This window comes from Salmo salar, chromosome 15 (genome assembly GCF_965601325.2).
Source record: "Salmo salar chromosome 15, fSalSal1, whole genome shotgun sequence".
NCBI lineage: Eukaryota > Metazoa > Chordata > Actinopteri > Salmoniformes > Salmonidae > Salmo > Salmo salar.
This window is the reverse complement of record NC_138305.1, coordinates 47,207,809-47,233,985: the sequence shown is the minus strand read 5'-3', so window position 1 is coordinate 47,233,985 and position 26,177 is coordinate 47,207,809. Positions and strand designations below refer to the sequence as shown.

General features: G+C 41.1%; 3 protein-coding genes and 1 long non-coding RNA gene across 8 annotated transcripts; 2 read left to right on the top strand and 2 right to left on the bottom strand.

Moving 5' to 3' along the window:
• Positions 1-596: 596 nt before the first annotated feature.
• Positions 597-4,297, bottom strand: rad51 (RAD51 recombinase). Its single transcript, NM_001140555.1, is given in 10 exon segments — positions 597-1,471; positions 1,611-1,732; positions 1,933-2,062; positions 2,287-2,400; positions 2,607-2,701; positions 2,852-2,943; positions 3,073-3,190; positions 3,319-3,456; positions 3,563-3,673; positions 4,264-4,297. Coding segments are annotated over 9 exon segments (1,017 nt in total). The 5' UTR covers positions 3,647-3,673; positions 4,264-4,297; the 3' UTR covers positions 597-1,347.
• Positions 4,298-4,424: 127 nt separating this feature from the next.
• On the top strand, positions 4,425-11,495 carry LOC123727279 (uncharacterized). Its single transcript, XR_006759186.2, has 2 exons — positions 4,425-4,630; positions 8,380-11,495. It is a non-coding gene; the product is annotated as an uncharacterized LOC123727279 (long non-coding RNA).
• knl1 (kinetochore scaffold 1) lies at positions 7,344-17,250 on the bottom strand. Its single transcript, XM_014144617.3, has 25 exons — positions 17,119-17,250; positions 16,740-16,771; positions 16,415-16,454; positions 16,253-16,312; positions 16,084-16,166; positions 15,934-15,986; positions 15,576-15,632; positions 15,404-15,456; positions 11,494-15,145; positions 11,293-11,398; positions 11,086-11,153; positions 10,897-10,995; positions 10,652-10,767; positions 10,412-10,502; positions 10,178-10,294; positions 9,946-10,033; positions 9,684-9,749; positions 9,535-9,574; positions 9,271-9,375; positions 9,066-9,166; positions 8,847-8,912; positions 8,636-8,745; positions 8,365-8,486; positions 8,081-8,206; positions 7,344-7,960 (listed from the first exon to the last, which is right to left on the bottom strand). The coding sequence occupies exons 9-25, from the start codon at positions 14,968-14,970 to the stop codon at positions 7,864-7,866; spliced, it is 4,995 nt and encodes a 1,664-aa protein (XP_014000092.3). The 5' UTR covers positions 14,971-15,145; positions 15,404-15,456; positions 15,576-15,632; positions 15,934-15,986; positions 16,084-16,166; positions 16,253-16,312; positions 16,415-16,454; positions 16,740-16,771; positions 17,119-17,250; the 3' UTR covers positions 7,344-7,863.
• Positions 17,251-17,883: 633 nt separating this feature from the next.
• On the top strand, positions 17,884-24,063 carry LOC106571470 (uncharacterized). 5 transcript variants are annotated; one of them, XM_014144615.3, is made up of 9 exons: positions 18,825-18,912; positions 20,629-20,767; positions 20,857-20,886; positions 20,972-21,074; positions 21,251-21,365; positions 21,660-21,721; positions 22,756-22,830; positions 22,973-23,109; positions 23,560-24,063. In XM_014144615.3, the coding sequence occupies exons 2-8, from the start codon at positions 20,658-20,660 to the stop codon at positions 23,102-23,104; spliced, it is 627 nt and encodes a 208-aa protein (XP_014000090.1). In that variant the 5' UTR covers positions 18,825-18,912; positions 20,629-20,657; the 3' UTR covers positions 23,105-23,109; positions 23,560-24,063. The 5 variants fall into 5 exon arrangements, with proteins under 5 accessions (XP_014000091.1, XP_014000089.1, XP_014000090.1 ...); XM_014144616.3 differs by having other exon boundaries at positions 17,884-18,912; positions 20,838-20,886; positions 22,973-24,063; XM_014144614.3 differs by having other exon boundaries at positions 18,712-18,874; positions 22,973-24,063.
• Positions 24,064-26,177: the final 2,114 nt, after the last annotated feature.

Here is a 26,177-nt window from a genome sequence, read left to right as displayed (position 1 = left end):
AGTGAAAGCACCGCCAGCATTCAAAAGTGACCAAAACATCAGCCAGGAAGCATAGGAACTGAGAAGTGGTCTGTGGTCTCCACCTGCAGAACCACTCCTTTATTGGGGGTGTCTTGCTTATTGCCTATAATTTCCACCTGTCGTCTATTCCATTTGCACAACAGCATGTGAAATGTATTGTCAGTGTTGCTTCCTAAGTGGACAGTTTGATTTCACAAGTGTGATTGACTTGGAGTTACATTGTGTTGTTTAAGTGTTCCCTTTATTTTTTTGAGCAGTGTATAATTTCCCCAATTTTTCTTGGCATAAAATATAGCTCAGTATTTTACTTACTTTATGCAGTCATTTTTGCTCCTCTTTATTAATGTGTCAATTTCAGAAGCCACTTCATATCACGTCGCTGTGACATGGTTCAATATAAGCTATTATATTGCAGTCCCATTACAGCTCAATTGGTGTCAATACCTCGGAGATGTCTTTTGGTTAGATCGAAATATTACTTTAACATTTCAATACACAGTCCTTTCAAATGGATGTCATGTCAATTTGTGGAATTATGTAAACTGAGTTAAAATAACTTCTATGTAGTCAGGAGATCTAATGATAAAACAATTTTAATACAATGTGTCTTATACAGAAACTATGGTTCTTGAATGTACAAACAAACAGGGAAAATGTAGTAGTTAAGGGTGTCAAACCTTGTTAGTTAGGGGGCATGTACTGATGTTATTCTATTAAGAGCAGATGTTTGACAAATAAAGAGAATTGATCTATTGATGTAGTTGAATGTCAAATCCAAAGATGGTTTAAATGGAGAAAAAAAAAGGTAGAAAAATCAGACAACCTCGAAAAACAAAATCAAACAAAAATCTTCTAAATATATGTCCACCTCTACCAGTGGAGTTAATACAATTAGAAACATTATTTTACAAGTCCACTGGGTTGGTGAAAGATTTCACATTTCTGTGAAGCTGAGCTCCCTCTCGTTCTCAAAGCCTCTATAGGCCCATATACTGTATAATACAAAAATGAGTATCCAGTGTAAGCCTAAGCATGGGCACATCACTGTGCTCCTTAGGGCAATAGGCAACATTCTCTATGCAAAGTACCCTCTCGTACTGTAGCAATGCATTCTTCCCTTAGTAATGGGACAGTCCAAAATCGTATCCACACAACAGTTAGGGCCAGCATCTCCCTATTAGTCATTTTCTTAGCTCTTACCTCAGGGAAGTGTGTACACACAAACACACAAGAGCGGCCATTGTGCAAGTCTATGGTAGCGGGTGAGGGGCATAGCCGCATGACATACAGCCATGCTCTCACTCCCTGGTATGGTGCCAGCTGAGCTCAGTCCTTGGCGTCACCCACCCCATCTGCGTTGATGGCAAACATGGCTTCAGACTCTGGGAGGCAGGGCGAGTCGTAGATTTTGCAGATCCTCGTTTCGCCGCGACCTTTCCTCAAGTACAGTCTGAAAACAAGGAGTGGTTTTAGCTTGATAGCTAGCTGTATTCTTCTAGAACCCAGTGGCTTAACAACTGGTATGCTACATTTGAAACCATTAGAATGTGAACAAGAGGGAGTACAAAAGAGCCAATGGAGCCACTCACCGCGTAGTGGAGGCATGTGCCATGATGTTGCCCCCGATAGGTTTTTTAGGGTCTGCTGAGAACATGGCGGCGCCGTCTACCTGGGCCACCACCTGATTGGTTATCACCACAGCAACGCCAAACTGTGACAAGGCGAGAGCCAAAAAATGTTTTTAGCATTATGACCATACCATGAAGAGAGTTGTGCACATGCATAAAATGGATGTACAGAGAAGGGTTCAGAACGTTGCTGATAAACATATTGTATTAGACCGACACCAGCGCAATAGGTAAGGAGTTCAGCGAACAGACAAAACCCCTGTAATTCTAGCCCTGGACTTACCTCGTCTGCTAGCCTTAGCAGCATTCTCAGGAAGCGTCCCAGGTGGCCTTGCCGTGCAGCGAGCTCTCCCCTCCCGGAGTAGTCGGTTCTGTAGAGGGCTGTGGCACTGTCCACTATCAGCAGGGCATACCTGAGAGAGAAGGGGCCATATGTTTAGAGACCTATAGCACTGCAGACTGGGTGACCATAGGGGTCCTTTACTAGGATTTCTTTGAGGGTACTGCCCTTATTCCAGATCACTAATTCATGCCATAAACAATAGCATTAACATGGAAGGAAAGCAAGTAATATGAGAAATGGAAAAACATCTGAAGGGTTGGAAACCTCAGGAAGAGGGAGGGAGATGGGCCTGACCTGGACTCTGCCATCATGGCTGAGGCTTGGTAAAGCAGCTGGGTCTGGTGATCTGTGTTAAAGGCCCTAGCGTAGGCTACATTGTCCAGAACGTCACTCCCAACAAGTCCATACCTAATAAAAGACAACAGTACCTTCTGGTGTGATACAGCTTTTTGAAGGAAGTACTGCATTTGCAATGGTAACTCTCTGAACAGACAGAAATTGATGCCCGTTATTCCTGTAGTGGAATAGTGTGGCTCCAAATTTCAATCTCTGTCAGTGTCATTTAACCCAGTAGTTACTCCATTGTTATTGTGTTGGTCCATGAGAGAACTCACCTCTCTGCTACAGCCAGTAATCTCTCTGGTCTGAAGGTCCCCTCTGTATCAATGTACATGGCTTTGCCCTCTCCACCACCCTGGTCAATGGGCAACTGTGTTGGGGAAAAGCACAATAGATCAAAAACGGAATGTCCTGAGTGCTATCGTCATATGCTGTGAGCAGATGTGATTGGTATGAGATAAGAGTATACACCCAAGTCTGCCTTTATTAGTATGAAAAAGAATGGCATCATGACAAGTACCTGGCAGGTGACTGCAAGGGTGTGGCACAGCTGTGTTTTTCCTGTCCGGAACTCTCCAAACATTTCTGTGATGGAGCCTGTCTCTATCCCACCTGAGAGAGAGAGAAAGCCTTTTTCATACACACAACGACAACAAATACAACTGGGCAACTCAAAAATCATGTCCCGAGTCATGACAACAGTTCTAAAATCTAGGTAACTGGCAAAGATCCCAGCCTCACCCTGTAGCAGCTTGTCCAGCTCTTTGGACCCGGTGGAGATCTGGATGATTTCAGCTCGGCGTTGGTGGAACTCTGTCGCTGTGGTGAAGCCCATGGGCACTAGTTTGGCAGCTTCAGCCTGGAGAAAATACCATAGAGGAAGAGGAACATCAGCCACAGTCATAATATCAGACCTAATGTTAACTGTGGGCAACCCAAAATGAGCAGAAAATAAAAACTCAGATTGGTAAATGAAGGTGACCTAACCAGAACTTTGTCTGCTTTGGCCTCACTGATCCCCTTGATGTTGAGCAGCTCCTTCTTGGGTGCATAGGCCACTGCCTCAATGGTGTGGAACCCTGCATCCTCCAGCTTCTTTATGTCACTGGCACTGATGCCACATTGCTGTGTAGGAAACATTGCAAATGTAGGCCGTCATTGTAAATAAGAATTTGTTCTTAACTGACTTAAATAAAAAGGTAAAAAAAATAATAAATACACCAACACCTACCTCAAGTCTGCTCAGTAGCTGTGGTCCAAAGCTCTCCTCCTCCTCTACCTCTGCCTCTACCCTGGCCTCGCTCCTGACAGCCATCTTGATTTATGGACAGGTGAGGTATGTCTTTCAAAGGGGAAAATATTTGACGGTGTAAGAGTTATAACTCTATAGCTAGTAAACAAGTATTTTTCACTGAGGACAAAACTGCGAGGCAGATAGTACTTTCCATTGTGTTAGTTACTGAGACACACTTGATCAAGACTGGGGTTTTTTTTCCATTGGAAATGAGAAAATATTTGAACTATCAACAGAAGTTACACAACCAGCAATTGCAACCAGCTACTGTACAGTAACGTTAGCTGTTCAAGTTGTTGATGTTGACCTTTCCAGCCTGTTCATGCATCTAGTAATCAAACAATTATTGACTTACTAAGTGAAATAGAAGATTTAGCTAACTAGTTCACCTACTAGTAAGTGTTGTATTTCTTGTTTATTGGACTTGCAGTCTTTGAATTTGACTGATATGAAAGGTAACGTTACCTAGCATTATTAGGCTAATTTGTTCAGCTGAGCTACTGAATTACATGATCTGGCATGTCTGTGAGTGACTTGGCTTACATCCAAATATTTAACTCAAAATAGTAGCTAGCTCATGTTAACTTTAAGTTATGGGATAGGATTTATCCAACGTTGTAATAACAGCGTCCACTCACCTCTAGTTTGTGTTGCTTGAACTAAAATCTCCCGCTCGCTAGTCAACGTACTTGTTTATCAGGCTACGTAATTACGCTAACCCTTCCCTCGAGTGCTGGGATTGGACAGCGTTGGGCTGCATCCCAATGAAAAACATGTACTTCCTCACTCCCGTTTCATTCCCTTGATCTGCATCTGAAAAATCAATATATGGAAGCAAGCTAAATGTAGTGATCAGTAAGCACTATATAACCTACGCTTTTGCTATTTATAAAAACGTTTGGCTGGTGTGCCATCACCCATCTGAGCAGTCGGCTGTGAATGTCCTCACTGGCTAGTACAATTATGCTGACTGTGATTTGGTTTCTGACCCCCACAGGATGTGCGGTAAGAACAATGCTGATGCTTCTCTTTTAAGGGTTATTTCCTTTTCCTCTTAGCACACACACACACTTTTGGTCATTTAACATGAATCTTGACTGGGAGTGAATCTTGGTGGAATAGGATTTGTGTACAACATAACAGTATCAGTAAAGCGTAATAATTATGCAATATAGACAGGATATATGAACATGAATGAATAAGCATAATATTACACTATTATAACACAGCTATAAACAGGGCTATAATCTAAGTAGCATAAACATTAACCTAAAGAGGAACCTCTTGTCAGAGAAAGAGAAGCCTATTACTGAGACTGACAAAGTAAAGACTTATGGCACCCTAACAAGACTACATGAATGGGGTGTGTGCATCGTAATGTAAGTTGGAGGGAGGGCTATTGGATTTGTTTTTACATGTGTAATAATGGGTAATTACCACAAATGATTTAGTAACTTTGATCAGTTTGCAACCATATGTTCTATTGTAACGTTATTACTATTATTTCATGTTGGATTTGCCAATACTGCTTGGCATATTGTTCATAGTATGTAGCCTTGTGCCCATTGCCATACGTGTCATTGTTTTATTGGTAAACATAGTTTTCATATGTGCATGATACTGTAGTGTCTCTCCGGCCTGGTGCGGGAGCCTGCTGTGCTGAGGTCTTATCTGATCTGCCCTAGAGCCACAAGGTCGCAAATTACTCTGCGCATGTGCGACCTCCAAGACCCGCCTGGGAGAAGCGCAACAACCGCTTTAATTAACAAAGGCTACTATGGAAAGCACTACAGTATCATGCACATATGCTAACTATTTTTACCAATAAAACAATGACACATATCGCAATGGGTACAAGGCTACATACTATGAACAATATGCCAAGCAGTATTGGCAACTCCAACATGAAATAATAGTAATAACGCTACAATAGAACATATGGTTGTAAACTGATCAAAGTTACTAAGCCATTTGTGGTAATTACCCATTATTACACATGTAAAAATAAATCCAATAACCCTCCCTCCAACTTACATTACACACCCCATTCATGTAGTCTTGTTACTGTTCACAACAGTCCTCAGAAATGTGTCTTCTTTCTTTGGACAACGATAACACTGACATGTGTGGGTGGGTGCAGTGTCCAGATGTGCCTTTCCAAGCACTCTGATTGGTTGGGAAAGGCAGCTATCGATTAATTTTTTTATTTAACCTTTATTTAACTGGGCAAGTCAGTTAAGAACAAATTCTTATTTACAATGATGGCCTACCCCAGCTGAACCATCCACTAACCCAGACGACGCTGGGCCAATTGTGCGCCTCCCTATGGGACCCCTGATTACGGCCGGGTGTAATACAGCCTGGGATCGAACCCGGGTCTGTAGTGACGCCTCTACCACTGCGACACAGTGCCTGAGACCGCTGCGCCACTCAGGATCCCTTAAAACTAAGATAACTAAGGTAACGGGACTGTGAGGGAAATTTAGGAAGAGAGGAGGGGAGCAGGACAGCCTTTTTTACACTATTACTACACATTACAAATCAGAGAAGATGAAGGGAAGGAGACAATGAGAGGAGGCCACTGTAGACTATTGAGATGCAGCCATATGAGCATACCAGTAATTTCACTGAGGGTGTTCGATTAATCCCACCCAGGCACGCCAGTATAGGCGTGTTTTCTATCGGCTTAAAGTTAAGTAATTTTTAGGATTCTGTTTTCCCATGCAAAAGGGATTGATTTTGATAAAAATGCTTTATCTGCCTTCCCAATGAAAACTAGTTAGAACATTCTAACATTTATTTTATGGGAAAGATATGCATGTTTGTAGATGATGCACCATGCTGTCTTGTTGACAAAATGACTGAGCAGCGCAGATTACTGTTTGATTTGAGAAAGGCGTGCCTCCCTCCCTGCTTTTGCCCAATTACTTAACGGGTCTATGCCCAGTGGCGCACGGATCAGCATAATGAAATCCGCCCAATGTAAAAATCCTGTTGAGTTTCCATACTATGAAATGATATACAGTACCAGTCAAGAGTTTGGACACACCTACTCATTCAAGGGTTTTTTCTTTATTTTTACTATTTTCTACATTGTAGAATAAAAACAAAGACATCAAAACTTTGAAATAACACATAAGGAATCATGTAGTAACCAAAAGTGTTAACATTTTATAGTCTTCAAAGTAGCCATCCTTTGCCTTGATGACAGGAGTGATGTGTGCTGCATCAGATGACCTGGCCTCCACAATCACCCGACCTCAACCCAATTGAGATGGTTTGGGATGAGTTGGACCGCAGAGTGAAGGAAAAGCAGCCAACAAGTGCTCAGGATATGTGGGAAGTCCTTCAAGACTGTTGGAAAAGCATTCCAGGTAAAGCTGATTGAGAATGCCAAGAGTGGGCAAAGCTGTAAAAGGGTGGCTACTTTGAATAATCTGAACTATATTTTGATTTGTATAACACTTTTTTTGGGCTACTACATGATTCCATGTGTTATTTCATAGTTTTGATGTCTTCACTATTACTCTACAATGTAGAAAATAGTACAAATAAAGAAAAACCCTTGAGTAGGCGTCCAACCCTTTACTGGTACTGTATATATTTTTATGATGGCCAGATATGATCTGAAACACCCATTTGTTCAGAGAGCGAACTGAAGAGCCAAGTTAACAATTTTATGTTAAACCAGTGTTTGTTATCATAGAGAAAACATGGGTAAAAGTTGTAGTAACATTTTAATAATGATTCAGACAATTAACAAAGACAAAATGTTATGGTACTATTCAAGCTTTTTTCAGTTATTGTAATTCTTGCCATAGTTTTGCTAGAGGAAATACATCAATAATGGTTTGAAATGGCCAACTATTACTATTGATCCCTTATGAAAAAAATTATACAAGTGATCAAAACTTATGGTAGAAAACATGTAAAATTAACACAAAAGACAATGTGGCATTGAACATTAATAAATTGAATTGACAAACATATACACATTTTCATTTTCTACATCAGGGCTGCCCAACCCTCTTCCTGGAGATCTACTGTCCTGTAGGTTTTCAGTCTAACCCTAATTTAACATATCTGATTCATCTAGTTAAGGTCTTGTTGAGCAGCTACTTAGTAGAATCAGGTGTGTTAAATTAGGGTTGGACTGAAAACCAACAGAACAGTAGATCTCCAGGAAGAGGGTTGGGCAGCCCTGCACTACATTGAACAGCCATTGACTGGAACTGGTCTCAGCACAGCAGACTTTCATGGATCCTCTTGACAATCTTGGTCAAGTAGTTCTTGGCTGGTGTTACTGATGATACAATGTCTTCCACCTGGTCTTTCCTGTTTAGAAAAAAAGTATTATAGTGTTACAGTTGTTAAAGGTGCACTGTTGCAACAATGTACAAATAAGACTTGAAACAAAATGTGTATGTGCGTGAGAAGACAAACATCAAGTCTTACGTTGTGTTTCCAATGTGATTTTGGAAGTTTTGCACATGAAAGAGACCGAAGGGGTAGGCGGAGGTAACGGCTACTGTCATCTCAAACTTGCTAAATGACTTGAGACTGGAGAACAGGATTCGAACTCTGAAATAAAGAGGACAAAACAATAATGACTTTTGCATTCAGAAAGCTGTTATATGGAACTATATCTATAAAATCCCCTAGAAAGGACAGTCCCATTTAAGTCAACATTCTCTGATGTCTGATCTGTCCAGTTGTATTTCTATGGTGTGTGATCTTACTGTGTGTCCACACAGCTGATGTCCAGGATGTCCAGCCTCAGAGCGCCCCACTTCTTCATCAGGTGGATCTCTTCTCCCAGGAGGCGACAGCGGCTTACCACCAGACCCACATCATGCAGCAGCTGGAGAGCGAGAACCAGACAGATATTATACAGCCAAAACTGAACCTCTGTGGACATGCAATGTGATTCTGGGATACATTTAAAACACCAACCCCTTTTCTGGACTTCACGTCATGTGGATCGTCCTTTTAACCAAGCCTCACACTTACCTTGGGAATGTATTGACTGGTGGGGTACTTCTTGAACCAAGTGGTTTCACTGCCTATGTACTGGCATAGAAGATTGTGTACAAGCCGAGAGTAGCACTGTGACTTTTCATCTGTAAGAAAGAAAAGGTGAGTTGGCAAAGAAAGAGTCCTGTGTGTGGCGAGAACCAAGAAAATATTCTACATTAAAGTGTCAGAGCTTAATTTCTCCCACCATCCATTTGGCGTTGAAATGTGATGTCCATGATGTTACGCTCAGTCTGTTCACAGACCTCTCCTCCTATATAAGAGAGCAAAGCATTAGAAAAACAGACATTTGTCTTAAAGCAACCCTTTGAAAAAAAACTGCAGAGCAAAACTACTATAAAACATAGTAACACATTTAGTGCAAGGAAAGTTATACTATCAAGGAATATATAGCACTATATCTTACCGTCAGGTTTCTCAAACTGCACCTCCAACAGCAAGGACTCGTAAAGAAAGCTGTAGACTGTCTTCCTGTCATCTTTCTGCACAAACTTCCATTCATTCACTCTGAAACCAAAAGAGGCCAAAAATGTAATTCAAAGTTGAATGGAATAGTAGGTGTATATGCAGGGAGGAAAAATGTATCCCTGTCTGGAAAATGAGAAACTGACCTATCCAGCATGGCAATATGTTTCTCAAGTTCCAGAGTTTCCTTTCGGAGTCTGTCCACTTTGTCCACAGAGTTTATCTTCTGTAGTTCCAATTCACACATTTGCCTGTGGAGAAAAACAAATGGTTTCCATTTCTCGGCACATCCAGCGGAAGGGAGTAAAGTAATACAAATTAAAATCTCAATAGAGACCGTAGCTCTGGCGACGACAAAGAAAAATCAAATTTATTTACACTAAATTATGATTCAAGCAATGTAGACTTACCCTTCACTTTTAGCAATTGCTTTGTTGACCTTCTCCAACCCTGATAGAATGTACTCAACATTAACATGTCAAATACCATGCACACCATTGATTAATAATTCAAAATGTAATTCAAAAAAGAAACCCAAGATTGTGGCGTCATACGTTACCTTGCTGCCTTGCTTTCAAGGTTGGCTCACAGTCCTCTACTCCTGTGCCCTCCACAGCTGCAAGTTCTGTGGCAGACAGAAGAAAGAATAAGCATGACAAAACCTCAAATTCAAAATCAATTACCACCTCTAATACCAAAAATTATCTTAACAAGATGACAAGCATGCATTGTGAAAAATGATATTAGGTCCCTTGGTTCAAATTGAAGTACAGTAGAGAATATGAAAGGCTCAAAAGGAGATGAACTCAAATCCAATATACCAGCTTCCAAGTCATGTAGACATTCATCAAGGTCTTTCAGACACTGATCGGTCTTCTCAATATTTCCTCTCAAGTTATGTTGTGCCTCCTGTGAAGATGTAATGGGACATCAATAAAACAGTTTATTAGCAGAGTTTTACACCACACACACACATGTGGAAAGCATAAGTATTTTTCAGTCAGGTTACTAGCAACATAGTGAAGGGATTTTTGTTCTCATCAGGGGTCTTACCCGAGTTGTGTGCACAAGGTCAGAGTACAAAACTGCTTTCATTTCATGAGATCGCACTTTGCTTCTCTTTCTGAAGAATGTCCTCCTCTCTTTCAACTTTGAACCAAAAAGCAGCAACTGGGGAAAATAAGCCACAACATCAAGAGGGGTGGTCCAAATGGATCATTTCTGTATCAAACTGACTAGTAATAGCAAGAGGGAAATCAATAAATAACCAAAGACAAAGTTAAACACCTCTTCATCTGAAAAGCCCTTCACCGCCTCCCAAAGTGTTCCATTAACACTTTGCAGAAGACTGTCTTGGTCTCTCAGACGTACTTTCAACCTGAAATCAGAAAGTACACCAAAGGGATGAACATACATGGCTTGTTACTTACTAAGCAGGTTACAGATTTGAGCATTGTTTTTTACGTCATCTTACGGTAAATAAAATGCAACAAAAAGCATCACAGTGACATGCATAATTAAACATACCCCTCCACCATTTCTGTGAGTATCTGGCAGTCTGTCTCATACACCCTCTGTTTGGGACGGTTGATATGCTTCTCGATTAACAAGTCCTCTGTTTTGCGATCGAGATCCGACACAATCTATAAGGAGATGAAAATCTGTATTTAGCACCTATATTTATTGTGAGGGTCAGCAAGTATTATCCTTAATAATAATTCCTCAAAAGTTATTAGTAATGACAATTCTAAAGACAAAGGTTTAAGATTTACTCTCGCAGGCAGAATACTCTGTCGAGGTTTATGGATGACAAAGTCGATGCTGAAGAGTTTCAGGAACTCAGCCACTGTAATGCTGCCATCTTGGAGTTTCTGAAATTAAATGTGAAAGAGCAGTGAAAACACAGTATAATCGGAAATGGTAACAGGAAAAGTCAATATAAAAGGGAGTTGTTGACATACCTTCCGTACATCAGATGTGTAGTCCCCGGTGTTGTCAAGCAGGGACTCGAATTGGCTTTGTCTGTAAGCTGCAAAATGGCATCAAGTTAGTATTGCCTATCTAACCTAGACAATGCACTTTAAAAGGGATCAAGACAGACAAGGCTATGACGAATGTTTGAATGAGACAGTCAAAATAAGCAGTAGTAAAAGCGCCTCAAAACTCACTTGACTCAAATGTGCCCTCACATCGGAGGTTGGAGTTGCTGCTGGAGCCATCAGCTGCAGCTCCTGTACAGTTACTGTCCCACTGAACTACCTGTGTGTGTGGGATCTGTCAAGATAAAATGTGAAAAAAAATGTATTAACTCGTATTGAATACATTTAACAAAATAAATGTGAACTGATTAAATGAAAAACAGTATTTACCATTTCTTTGTTTTCTGTTGATGGCTTATTCCTCTTTACCTCATCCATGGAGTCATCATGGCCCTCTTCTGGTAGGGGCCTCTTCTGACATTGGGTAACAGTTGGGACCGGCTCTTTAAAGACCTCATGCGCCACAACATCCTTGATCACCTTGCCTAAGAAAAGATTTCCCTTGTCGTCGACCCCCTGAGGAGACTTGGTTTCCATAGTTTCTGATAAGTCCTCTTCACTGCTAATGTCTGGAAGCACTTCATCATCAATGTTGTCCATCGAGGTGTTGCTCCTCAGTTCATGAGTGCCACCCAAGCTATTCTTCTTCAGAAGTTTCCCAAAATCTGTCACGCTATTGGACTGGTTTGATTCAGAGGGTTTGGCTATTTGTGGGAGTTTGGGCAGGAAACCACCAAATGACAGTCGTGATGCAAGGCATTTACTTTTCAAGTTAAAAGGAGCAGTCATATTAGGTTTGTCATTGTGAATAATATGGTCTTCCAAGTTGACACTTGCTGGTTTCTCAGTCATTAATCCCATGGATTTAGACCCATAGTCTACAGTTGAAAAGGATTCTGTCGCTACACTGTGTTGGTCAGAGGTCCTCATCAAGTGAGATAAAGGTGCAGTGCAGCTACCCATCACTTCTGTGGATTCATTTATCATGCGGCTCATATGATTAAGTTTCAACTGCAGATCTGCCAAACTCATTCGACTGGTCTTTTCCTTCTTCGAAGGTACATTAACATCTTCTATTGAGACTGAAGAGGCAATGGGAGAGCTTTCTGGTCTGTTAGGAATAAAGGAGCAGTCTTCATCTTTCAGATCAGGATCATTTCGGTCTGCCAATCCCTTTAGGTCAAAGTGTTCTGTAAGGTTAGTGGGGATTTCTCTAGGGTGACCCTCCGGTAGACACAAGGAAATTGCATTTGTGGTGGATGAAGGGCCCTTCACATTGGTAGGTGCATGTTGTTCAATTTGCGTTGTGACAGCCTTGGTCATCTCCATTTCATGATCCTCAGAAAACATTTCAGTTTCATCTCTGGCCCTTTTCTCCTCCAGGTTAGAGGGTACAGCTACAGGATTATTTCTGCAACGTGTCGCTTCTACTACTCGTTTCACTTCCATATCATTTGCCTGACTAATTGACACATTCCCTAATGGTGGATTTGTTTCAGGGGAAAACATGTTAATAACTTTGGATTCAATTGCAACAGTCTGGCTCCTTGTCAGTTCCATTTCATCAGAGTCAGAAAATGTAGGTGCCTTTTTACTGCAGAGGCTTTCAACACCTAACTGAAACGTAATCTCACCATGTGCACTCTGCTCTGCGGGAGGAACCATCTGCAGGGTCTTACTCACACTGGATAAACGTTGCCTTGCTCTGACAGGGTCACGGTTCCCCATCTTGATGTTTTCAGACTCAATTACAGCGGTCTGACTTCTCGTTATATCCATGTCATTTGAATCCGATGATCTACGTTGATCGGTTTTGTGACCCACGTCCACGAAATGATTGCCCTTTGCTCCAGTGAAGTTTGTCTTTGAGATTGTGGACATCCTAGCTAAGTTCTCACCCTCATGGGCAGAATGTGACACATTTGTTAATAACTCTGCAGTGAGAGCTTGAGTCACCTCCATACAATTGTCATCCTCCTCAATAAGAGTTTTATTTGATTCCAAAAAGCTGACAAATCTTCCTCTACCACCTTGGAGTGAAGGAGTTACACCACCAAAACCTCTGGTGTCAATAACCCCAGTTTGGCTCCTTGTGATTTCCATGTCATCTGTACTAAGATCTGCTCTAATCAGGCTCTTCTCAAACGTTTCCTTTTGGCGTTTTGATATGGGGAACAATCTGCCAGTGGTCTCATCTGTCATGTTCAGACCATTTCTGTGATCTATAGACACAGTGAGAGATTTGGTCATGTCCATAACACAGTCATCCTCTGATATATGACTGGGTCTGTTGGAAGCTGACATGAAGGATATACTTTTCCTTGTGTTTTGCATGCGATTGACCATATTGAGGCTTTTGGTGTCGATGGCAACAGTTTGACTTCTAGTCATCTCCATGTCATCAGGATCCGATATGGCTACAGAAAAATCTTTCACCTGATCCAGCGCCCTCTTCACACTGTTAGCATCATCTGAGAAATTGCCATATTGCATAGATGGTGGCACATAGGATTGACCCAGGTCAAACTTGGTTTTCGGTTTGCTAAGAGAAGGCTTCTCCATCACACAATATTTGGAATCAATTACAGCAGTTAGGCTTTTTGTGATTTCCATGTCATCAGGATCAGAAGATGCAGGCTCCCATACTTTATTACTTCTCTGTCCTGAAGTCATCTCCATTTTAGTACTCCGATCAGAGTGAAAGGACATCTCTGTTGTGGGGAACAAGCTCTGTAGTGGCTTATTAATTGCTATATGGCTGTTTGACACAATATTTCCAGTGAGGGCCTCAGTCAGATCCATACCATTACCATCTTCTGAAAAAAACACACCTCTGTGAGAGGATGGCATAAAAGACAAACTTTTCCTTGTATTCCCTAGTAAGGGAATTTCCGTTAAGCCTACACTTTTGGAATCAATGGCAACCGTTTGACATCTTGTCATCTCCATGTCATCCGAGTATGGATAGGAGGTGCTATGAAAGGTCTGTTGATTTTGCTGAACGGAGGGCATTCTGTTTTCTGGGGGAAACATCCAGGGTGATGATTCGCCTTTCTTGGTCGGAGCACACACATTCTCCTGGAGAGGTACATTGAGAGCTGCAGTTAACTCCATGGCATGGTCATCGCCTGAGAAGATCTGGGTTTTATTGGGATCTAATGTGAAGACCACACTTTTCCTTTCAATTTTCTGGGAGGGATTTGGCCCAAACATCCAAATGGCTTTGGAGTCAATGGCAACAGTTTGGCTCCTGGTCAACTCCATTTCATCTGGATCAGTAGAGACAGATACCTGGCTGAAAGTGCTTCCCCTAAGCCGTTGCTCTTCAGAGCTTACAGTTTGCACACACTGAAAAACTCCTTCGCCATCTATCAAAGTTGTATGGCTTTTTGTCAGATCCATATGATCTTGTTCAGTTTGCGTCGTAGATGTATTCATGAACTGAGGCCCTTGCCTTTGAGGGATAATTGAGCCCACTGTACAGTCTCCGCCCGTTGTCGACAAAGCTGGGACCTGATTCTCTTTATCAACTCCTGACCTGCGGGCATTTAGCGCAGCAAGGAAACGTCTGTTGTTCGTTTTTTCTGGAGGGGATGCAGCTCTGTGGAATGCCACAGTAGTTGAGGATTTGGGAGCTATTGGATTACACATGGGGCCACTTGACTTCGTTATACTGGCAAGGAAATGTTCAAACTCTGGATCTATACCTCTGGCTAAGTTGGAAGGGTTTTTAAACGGGGCACAATTCTCTGTTGAGTCCTGAAAACACCCAGTTTTACCTTTCTCCATTGAAAAAGTAAAATCCATGTTTCCACAGGTAGGTGTAGTCACATTGATTTCATTTGGCAGAACAATTGATGATTCTGAATCATTGGCGATGAGTGATTGTGTGACTGTGAGTCATATCCATAAATGCTGTGTCCTCTCCTGTGAACATCATTGTTTTCTCCCCATAATCATCCTGGTTGAACATTACATTTTCCTATTAGGAGAAACAATGACTTTAGCGTCTCACGAATAGCTAAGTTCACAGCAACAACAATTAACACAGGTAAGAAGCGCACTGGCATGGTCAATGAAAAAATTGTCAATGTACCTTGGTTTTGGCAATAGTTAAAATACTATTTGTATTATATTTTATTGTTATGAATTTCTAAGTACCTATATAAACATGGGAAGAATGTAGCTACGCCAACTGAAAGTCTAATTTAAAGAGTCACATTTCTCAGTCATAGCTTACCTTATTTCTTTGTTGTGAAACATGGAGGGGAGCATTCAACAAGGTTTCCATGCCTACATTTACAAATCAAGGTGCATAACAGTTAAAGGCATCTTGGTGGTCACTGAGTGATTTATACAGTACCTATCTGAGAATGCAAAAAATCTACTTGATAACTAGATTTTAGGCATACCTGTGATTGGTTGAGCCCCATCAATGGAACCCGTATGAATGCTTATGTTTTCTGCAGCTGTTAAATCAAATAGCATTTTAGTTGTAAATACATTACATGAAAAAACATGGGCATTTTTTTAAAGGTTGGATAAAATGAAAGTAAAACAAACCCAACTGCCAGAGTTTATATTGTTATATAGTCACATTTTCACTGTTTAGCAATTGCAAAACCAGTCACGTAAAACAGTTCAGCCAATATGAAACAAACATTTGCATGAGTCTCCTCACTTAAATACACAGTAATGTGAAGCATCATATGCTGCTCTACATTGAGAAGAAAATGAGAAATGTCTCAAGCATACAGTAGGCTTACTTACTAGTTGTGAGGTTTTGTAGAGGACTCCGGACAGGGGAGCCATTCTTTACATCTCTGATAATCAAAAGGTAATAACATTGTTTATAAAAGTTTCTTATTTTCGTGGCATTGTAGTTTAAATTCCAAATGTGGCACAGCGAAAACGTTTTACTTTGAAAACAGTAGAACATCATTGGAAGTGGCGAAACTGACTCTTCGGGAGATCCTCTTCTCTACTGGCTTGACCACCTCCACCTTGTGAAGACAATAATGCATTTTGAGTCAAATGACATGTCAGAGACATTCACAATTTCCCCAACTGCTATTCATTTAGTCTTTACCCGACTCTCCTCTAGCTCTGGGCCAGTGAATTTGATAGATGTCCGTGGAACTTTCAGGATCTGATTAGATGTGGATAAAATATTAATTCAGAGACGTGCTGTTGAAATGGTTGACAAAACATCCTCAAACTAAGTAGTCGTATTAGGAACTGTTGTACTAACCGAAGAAATACGCCGTTTGGAGGATCCAACATGATCACTGCTGCAATTTAGAAAACAAACCCAAGCAGTTAACGTACCTAGTAATATTAACGCTATACTTGACATACACAGACACGTAACAATAATTACATTTGTCCTATTTCATACATGTTCAAATGTGTATTATTAAAACGTGTGAATTAGAATATAATTGTACATTTTGCATATCCCACTCCCCCTGAGACACCTTCGGAGAGTGAGGTCATGGCCAGCGATAATTTCATGGCTTAATAAAATTGGAAAGTTAGTGAACTACAATGGGGCTATCAACAAACACATCACTCACTCCGTCCTTGATGAAGCATCAGGCGGCTCCATCTTCGCCGACAGTTATGAAATAAATACATTGACATAAACACGTTAACTGGCTAGCTAGCAATCGTCGTTCACATTGATAACTGAGTGCTCGATGTGTGAAAGAAAAATACACAAATCTACTTAACTAGCCACGTTTGTTAATACAGCGAATGACAATTATTAAAATACTTAGCTAGCAAACTAGCTGGTTAGCTAGCTAACGTTAGCAAGAAGCGTTAACGTTAGATGTGTCACAAGTCAAGAGCTAACGTTAGCTAGTTAACTTAGCCATCTAGTTAAGTTGAACACATTCATGTTAAAACGTCGCAAACATAATACGTTGTTAATTTGCCACAAAAGTACTGTACCGTGTAGCTACTAGTTGTTCAAGTACAATTTTAAGATGCCAGCTATTAAGCATCAAATCTGTTGTTGGTTTTGAATTTAACCGCCCTCTCTTGAACATGCGCAGTCAGATAACCTTCTTCTTTACGCAGGCTGGGTTGTGTGGAAATGAGCGTTATACTGCCACCCCTGGACGTCAATAAATCTTCCGCCACTTTTACAGCGAAAGATGTAAATAAGTATAAACGTGTAAACACGTTGGACTCCACTTGTTATTTTAGCTCTACTTACTCCTAAACAACTCACATCGTCAGGGCCAGGACCTGTTTTTTATTCCGTTATTGCATTGATTATGTTCCCAGTTTATGTGTAAAAGAAACACAAAGGCAACAATAAAATGTTGATAATTGATAAAGGGTATTCTGTTCATTTGTTTCATCCAAAAAATCTAGTTGGAAGGGATCAAATCTGAACAACTGACAGGCAGAACCCAGGTGGTGAGGGTAGGCAACTACACCTATGCCATGCTAACTCTCAACACCGCTGAAGAAATTCGGCATGGGACCTCGGATCCTCAAGAAGTTCTACAGCTGCACAGTCGAGAGCATCTTGACCGGCTGCATCACCGCCTGGTACGAAAACGATGAGACAGTCTATAGGGAGGACAACAGAGACCTGGCAGTGTGGCGCCAGAACAACAACCTCTTCCTCAATGTCAATAAGACAAAGGAGCTGATCGTGGACTACAGGGAACGGAGGCCAAGCACCCTCACATTCACATTGATGGGGCTGTAGTGGAGCGGTTCAAGAGCTTCAAGTTCCTCTGTGTCCACATCCCTAAGAATCTATCATGGTCCAAACACACCAACATAGTCTTCAAGAGGGCACGACAATGGCTCTTCCCCCTCAGAAAGCTGAAAAGATTTGGCATGGGCCCTCAGATCCTCAAAAAGTTCTACAGCTGCACTATCGAGAGCATCTTGAATGGCTGCCTCACCGCTTGGTATGGCAACCGCACCGGCCTCAACTGGAAGGCTCTACAGAGTGGTGGTGCGGGCGGCCCAATACATCCCTGGGGGCGAGCTCCCTGCCCCTCCAGTCACCCGAGCCACAGACTGTTCACTCTGTTACCTTTTGGCAAGCTGTATCAGAGCATCGGGTCTCGAACCAACAGGCTCCGAGACAGCTTCTACCACCAGGCCATCAGAATGCTATACAGCTAACTCTAGCTGTCTCCCTGCACAGACCTGCACCTCAGAGATTATTTGCACTAACTACCCACACATCCAACCCCTACACACACATTTACACACACACACAAACCCATAAACTCACACACACAAGCACCACTCAGAACTCTCTCACACACAGTAAACAGTGCTGTTATATTATATGTAATTTACTCTACTCCATGATCAAGCTACTACCCACTCTATATTTGTAAATACCGTGTAAATACAGTCCACTATTACCACTCCTACTACCTCTTCTATTACTTGTTATTTTTGACTTGACTCTTGTATTGTTAATATTGATATTGATTAATGAACTGCACGGCTAGCACATACTCATTTTTCTGCATCTTATATGTGTCGAATACAATTTGATTTGATTTTAAAGGGGGATACTTTTTTATCTGAGAAGCAAGATTATTTTACTGTAAAATGCGCTCTCTGTCGGGAATATTGTGGTAAGGTAAAAAAAAATAACTGGTGTTGAAACCAAGTGGTACGGAAGTGACGTTCCCACAATTTTCAAATCTTTGGGCTCTTTCAAAAAGTGAGTTTCTCTGGTTTTGTCATTGAGTACAATACACGGTAAGGAAGGGTTGTTTTATTGCTAATTGGATAAGTCGGAATAATTAACCATTAAGTATTGTTTTATTCTGTGGGTGTGGAGGTGTAAATGAGAGTTATCTACCTTACTACTTCTCCTTGATGCTGATGATAGTTAACGTTAGCGGACTAAACTCCACTCCATGGTGAAGGAAGCTTGTCGTTAGCTTGCTAGCTAGCTGTAGCCAAAATACTCTAAGAATTGAGCCACTAACGTTAGCAAGCGTATTAACTAGTTATGTAGCAGCTAGATAACATAGACCTAATGTTAGGACTATCAATATCTAACGTTACTGAACAAAAATAAACGCAACATGTAAAGTGTTGGTTTCATGAGCTGACAAAAGATCCCCAAAATGCACAAAAGCTTATTTCTCTCAAATTTGGTGCACAGATGTTGATGAGCGTTTCTCCTTTGCGAAGATAATCCATCCACCTGACAGGTGTGGCATATCAAGAAGCTGATTTAACAGCTTGATCGTGGTGCAGCGGTCTAAAGCACTGTATTAAAGTGTTGTGCCGTCACTACAGCCCTGGGGTTGGCCGTGACCTGGAGTCCCATAGGGTGGCGCACACAGGGGAGGGTTTGACCGGGTGGGCTTTACTTGGCTCGTTGCACTCTAGCGACTCCTTGTGGTGGACTTCAGTCGTCAGTTTAACCCACATTGGTGCAGCTGGTTTCCGGGTTAAGCGAGCAGATGTTAAGAAGCATGGCTTCGAGGGTCATGTTTCGGAGGATGTATGACTCGAATGTTAATTTCTCTACCATAAACTGCCTCCAACATCGTTTCAGACGTTTTCAGTACGTCCAACCGGCCTCACAACCACAGACCACGTGTATGGCATTGTGTGGGCGAGCAGTTTCCCATGGAGGTGGTGGGGTTATGGTATGGGCAGGCATAAGTTACAGAGAACAAAAACAATTGCATTTTATCGATAGCAATTTGAATGTACAGAGAGACCGTGACGTGATCCTGAGGCCCATTGACGTGCCATTCATCCGCCGCCATCACCTCATGGTTCAGCATGATAATGCATGGCCCCATGTCTCAAGTATCATACTCACCAGACATGTCACCCGTTGAGCATGTTCGGGATGCTCTGGATTTACGCGTATAACAGCATGTTCCAGTTCCCGCCAATATCCAGCAACTTCACACAGCCATTGAGGAGGAGTGGGACAACATTCCACAGGCCACAACCAACAGCCTGATCAACTCTATGTGAAGGAGATGTGTCGCGCTGCAGGAGGCAAATGGTGGTCACACCAGATACTGACTGGTTTAAGGTCTGTGGCCAACAGATGCATATGTGTATTCCCATGTGAAATCCATAGATTAGGGCCTAATGAATTTATTTCAATTGACTGATTTCCTTATATGAACTGTAACCCAGTAAAATCTTTGAAATTGTTCCATGTTGTGTGTTATATTTTTGATCAGTATATTTATCACTAGAAGTTGCTTTTTATTAAAAAAAATACTGTAACACAGTAACGTTATGATGTCATCGAAAATTACTCGATGCGGACAGAGTAAGTTGAAGTTATTAGTTTCCTACACTTCAGTTCCTGCATTCGCACCTCAGTTTAAGCCCCTTTTTCAAATAGCAGTGTTTTCGGTGCTTGTCTTGTCATTCGGCAAAAATGTAACTAGCAAGAATCTAGATTGTCTTAATTTGACATTTCTTCTATTTCAGGTGTGTGACCTGATGGCAGTGCTGCAGAAATGAAGACAGCGGCCAATAAATACGAATTCAAAGCGACATCCATGCCGTCAGACTTCAGTTTAGTTCCAAAAACAGCTATTTCTAAGCCTCACAAAGAGAACGTACCAAGGTAACTTTCATTTAACAAAGGAGAGATAACTAAGGCTATCTAAGTGTATGGGCATTTTAACACCCACTAGCTTTCTTCTTTTTTTGCAGAAATAATTTTGTAGCCCAAATGCATAAAGGGTAAGATTTCCCTTTCACATTTTTTAAAGTTGGGGGAAATACATTTGCTAATAAAAAATGCTCATAGCATTCTGTCTTTTGATAGAGCTTCCACCAGACATGGACAGCAGCAGTCAGAACTGAAGGGTCAGAATCAACTTTTAGTTGAAGCCAATGAGGAACTGCAGAAAATTTGTTCAGAAACTCAGGTAAGTTCGTTAAAGGGATGATTCACTACTTTCCAAACGTACATGTGAGCATAACTGCACTAGGTTTTCTCTATGGGCTGTTGAATGGAATGTCTCGAGAAGAGTGCAATGTTATCTCTTCTGTTCAGGGCTATCTTGTGCACTCATTGTCTCGCTCTCTTCATTTCATTTTGCAGCTAAAAGTTGCCCAGCTGGAGCAACAATACAGTGACCTCCAAGGAACCAATGCCGACATCAAGAAACGTCTGAAGGACTGCCATGTGCTACTAGTCGCTGGAAATATTGATCCAGGTAATCATTACATCCTGACTAGACCGGCCACATTACGTTTGTAGCCAGCCATTAAAATAGAACTGGGTTCTATTTGAGACAGTTTACGACATGCAAGACGTTTAGCTAGCTTGCTGTTGCTAGATAATAGTCCTGGGAGATAAACATTGGGTTGTTTATTTACCTGAAATGCATATGGTCCTTTTTTGTTGTTGTAGAATTTGGACCCATACAAAATCGTGTGTTATCTATTCCGACAATTAATCCAAAGATTAAAGGGGACACCTAATTTGTTTTTATGACTTTATTTCTTAGTTTTGGGAGAGAGAATTGGACAATCTGCACCGCAAAATGAGGATCAACAGCGAGTGGTGGTGGTAAGGACTTTCACTTGTTTTTTCATCAATATTGTTGAACAGTCTGTTATTACTTAGGGGGCTTTCACACCAAATTTGTTTGGTACAGTTTTTCCCACTCTGGTGCGTTTACCCCCTTAGTTCAGTTCGTTTGGACTGTTGTGAACTCTATCCACACTCTGGAGCGCACTAAACAACGCACCGGGGTTCGCTAACAAAGGGTGCTCCGATTCAATAACAGTCTGTTATTACTTAGGGGGCTTTCACACCAAATTTGTTTGGTACAGTTTTTCCCACTCTGGTGCGTTTACCCCCTTAGTTCAGTTCGTTTGGACTGTTGTGAACTCTATCCACACTCTGGAGCGCACTAAACAACGCACCGGGGTTCGCTAACAAAGGGTGCTCCGATTCAATTCGTACAGTGGGGCTGTTCGCTGCAGGTGAGAACGCAGTTCTGATCAAACACAGGAAAAGAACCAGTCGTGCAGTATTGTTGGTTGTTTGACTGTGAGCTTTTGATGAAATGCTTGCTGCATCATAACTTGATATCTCTGAAACATAATTTTTAGTAGCAGCGCAGTTGAGTGCATCCGATGCAGGTTAGGGGAGACGGGGGGCTGTACCGGGGATATAGGCTACTGCATATATCCTATTCACATTGCAGTTAGAGCGGCTATTGCGTTTTTTTCCCCCCATATGATAACAAAAAATGAAAGATTGGGACACACAAGTGAGCTTCATAATAATCATAGATGGATTTAAGGTGAGCATTTTTGTCCAATAAACAAATGACTTGCATGGACACATGGTGTTGTTTAGGATTTTTAGTTTGACATTTGGCATTGTGAAACCAACCAGACGAAATGGGAAAATAAATACAATGTATCAAATAATCGAACTCTGATTCGAACTATAGCACAAATCTGTGTGTGAAAATGCCCTTAGACTCAAATGTTAGAGGACCTTGTTTGCAGGAATCTGTCTTTGTAATTGTATGTAGTGATTTATTGTTATTGATGTAGACCTCATTTTTTTTTATCTCTCCTATGATGCAGAATGTGTCCCGGGATCTGTTACGTGAACTGTGGACATTTGGTGACATGGCAACAGAACAAAGTGCACAACTAACAGTAAGTTCATTATCTTTGACATAAGCATAATTAATCCTGTGTGTATTCCCGGGCAAGTGCCTTTGAGAGCTTAATGTCAACCCCTGGTAAGTCTGTTCAAGCTAGAGCTTGTTTGAAATTGTCATTGTTTGTTAATTTCCAGGAAGTTCAAAAGTCCATGAAGGATCTCATGGAGGCTCGGGAGCATCTCGTGCAGGAGAGGGATCATTTCTCCTTGGAAGTTGAAGAAACGGAGAAGGCTCTTGAGGAGGCAGAGCAACTTTTATTGGAGTAGATACTGTATGTGTGTATAAGTGTGTGCTTGCTTTTAATGTAAATGTAATTATAAAACATTTTGTATATTTCACCTAACTCACTTTAAGTTGTTAATACTTGCAAAAATATTTGTTTTCACTCAGTCTTATTTGATTTGTCTGGAAGACTGCAAATTTAAAAGCGGTTGGACTGCCAGTGTTATTTTAGCCTGGGTACCAGGGTCGTCACTAGTTACCACAGCCACAAAGTCATAAACCCCCACATACAGTATTAATACAATTTCTCTTAAAATCTGATTTTAAACCTAATCACACTGCTAACGTTATGTCTACCACTATCTTAACGAAAAATGTTTTATTTTACTTTTTTTTAAATGAATTTTGACTGGCTGTGGTAACTAGTGGAAACCTGGTACCAGTCTCTTTAGCTAATCCATTCTTCCCTGTATTTCCCTGTATTGATGATGATCTGTAGGTTACATGTGTGCACTGCAGAGGCCCATTGGAGGTTTGACAACGATAGAACGTTGAGAGAGAAATGAACCTGTGCCTTGATTTTCATAAAACGACATGTGACCACTTGGTTACAGTGACACCATTCTGCCGAGGACACCCAAACCAGTGGCCACCGTAAAGCCCAAGGCCCTCACCGTCTCTGGAAGTTGCTGTAGCCCAGCTTGGGAATCTTTAGCCTATATTGACTATTGGTTGGGACGCATGGCCAGTTAGGGTAGGCTATGTTAGGGTAGGCTATGTCAGGGTGATTTAATTGGAAATGTGAATTGGGACAAGTTGGAAGAAATAATGCATTTAGGTTATAGTTTGAGATGCATGAATACACCACACCAAAAGCTTGATTTTTATGGCCGTTTTTAAAATGAATTTTCTGCAATTCTACGTAGTAATGACTTATGTTCACAACTTGGGCAATTGATTTGATTAAATCTATGCAAATAAATTATATGAATTGATAGTTCAACCCTCTGTTTTCTTTTATTCTGTGACGGGTATATTGCAACCATGTGTTCAAGCTAATCAAATCTGTTTATTTAGCGCTGTCCTTTTTGATCAACTAAGGGCGCTCCACTCATTTAAAATAACTCTTCAAGATCTGTTGCCTATTACTAATAGTCCTACTCATCACTTATTACGAATAGATTATCACTTCTCACTATGGTGCTCGTTTAGTAAAGTTAGATCAAAGCTGAATCAATGTCTTGCAAGATCACATAATGATTAGTTAGTATTTTATATAACAGAATAGCATAGCAGGCCTAAAACCCCAAAACATCAAATTTTCAATGAAATGTTAGGATGGTTAGCTGAAGCTAATTAATAAAATAATATATCATGCGCCAAAACTCAGAGCCACAATGCAGGATATATTGTATGCTTTGATTGAAACAAAATACAAGAAAGGCAAACAGTTATCATCTGCTCTAACTCACGAAACAGTAGTTCAAGAAGATGGAAATGCTTAGGCTATTCCGGTGAAACGTATTGAAATCAATCAAATGATAAGCATGCAGATGCAGTTTAACCTGTAAAACGGGAATAATTATCATTCACGATTGACAGTGATCATGGCCTATTTTGAAATTAGGAATGCCTTATTTGGTGTTTGAGGGTATTGAAAATATAACATTTTCTTGAGACAATATGTGTGAACAAAGGCAAACGATACAATTGGAGGATGTGTTTTATGCATATTTTATAATAGGGCTCTCCAACCCTGTTCCTGGAGAGCTATCAGGATGGTACAGGATATACATTTTCATGTTTCCCCTAATCTAGCGCAGCTGATTCTAATAATTAGCTGGTTTATAAAATGAATTGGGTTAGTTACAACGGATTGGAGTGAAAACCTACAGGATGGTCTTTCGGTACAAATTTTGATTGAGGAAATAATGTCATTATTTACATTTTCTGCGCTCCCTCATCTAAAAAATGTGCACCACACCACTGCAAGTAAGATCTGTGTTAGGTCTGTAACCGGTGGCTGGCTTCATCCATCTGGGCAGAAGCCAAAATGCAACCGCACCACACTTAAAAAGTAGGGGTTCAACAACGGTTCTTCTAAGATCCTCATAGTTCTTTGAAGAACCTTAAGATTCTTGGCCCTGAGAACTGCCCCCAAAAGGTTCTTCCAAGAACCCCAAAGTAGGTGGGGTTCATCAAGGAGCCTCCTTAGTTGGTGGGGGTTCTTGCAGGAACCTAACTGCCCAACTGAAACGTTTGGATTTGAAAGGACAGCAGGTGCAGGCACTTCGCTCCACAGGTAATATTACACTTCATTACATTACAACGGTTTGATTTGTTTGATCTGAGCAATTTTTCTTAGCTAGCTACATAGCCGTCTTTGTATCAAAGATAATTGTGTAGTTTAAAGTAATTATCGAGGTTAGCCATCTTCGTCCTCCTAACGTAGTCAACACTGCTAGCTAGCTAGTCAACACTGCTAGCTAGCCAACCAGCCAACTTCTACCGACTAGCAGCACTGTAGAAACTATTACATTACAACGGAACGACTTGATTAGTGTAGTGTTAGTGTTAGTTAGCCAGCTACATAGTTGTCTTTGCATCTAAGATAATTGTGTAGTTTAGAGTAATTATCGAGGTTAGTTAGCCAGCCACGACGCCAGACTTAGTCAACACACCTAGTCATCATTAACCCACTGCTAGCTAGCCAACCGTTACCGACTAGCAGCGCTGTAGATACTAATACTTTACAACGGAACGATTTGACTAGTGCAGTGTTAGCTAGCTAGCTACATAGTTGTCTTTGTCATAGCTTGATAATTGTGTAGTTTAGTAATTATCGAGGTTAGCTAGCCAGCTATTTCCGTCCCCCGCGACGCCATTTTTCCAAACCCAGCCAACTATTACCGACGAGCAGCATTGTAGAAACTAAATACATTACAAAGGAACGTCTTGATTAGTGTTATGTTAGCTAGCTACAAAGTTGCTTTTGTATCATGACAAGGTGTAGTACTGAAACTATTGAGGTTACCTAGCCAGCTACACGTTCAAAGTCAACGCAGCCACTGCTAGCTAGCCTACCCCACCAGCCAGCAGTACTGTATCATTTTCGTC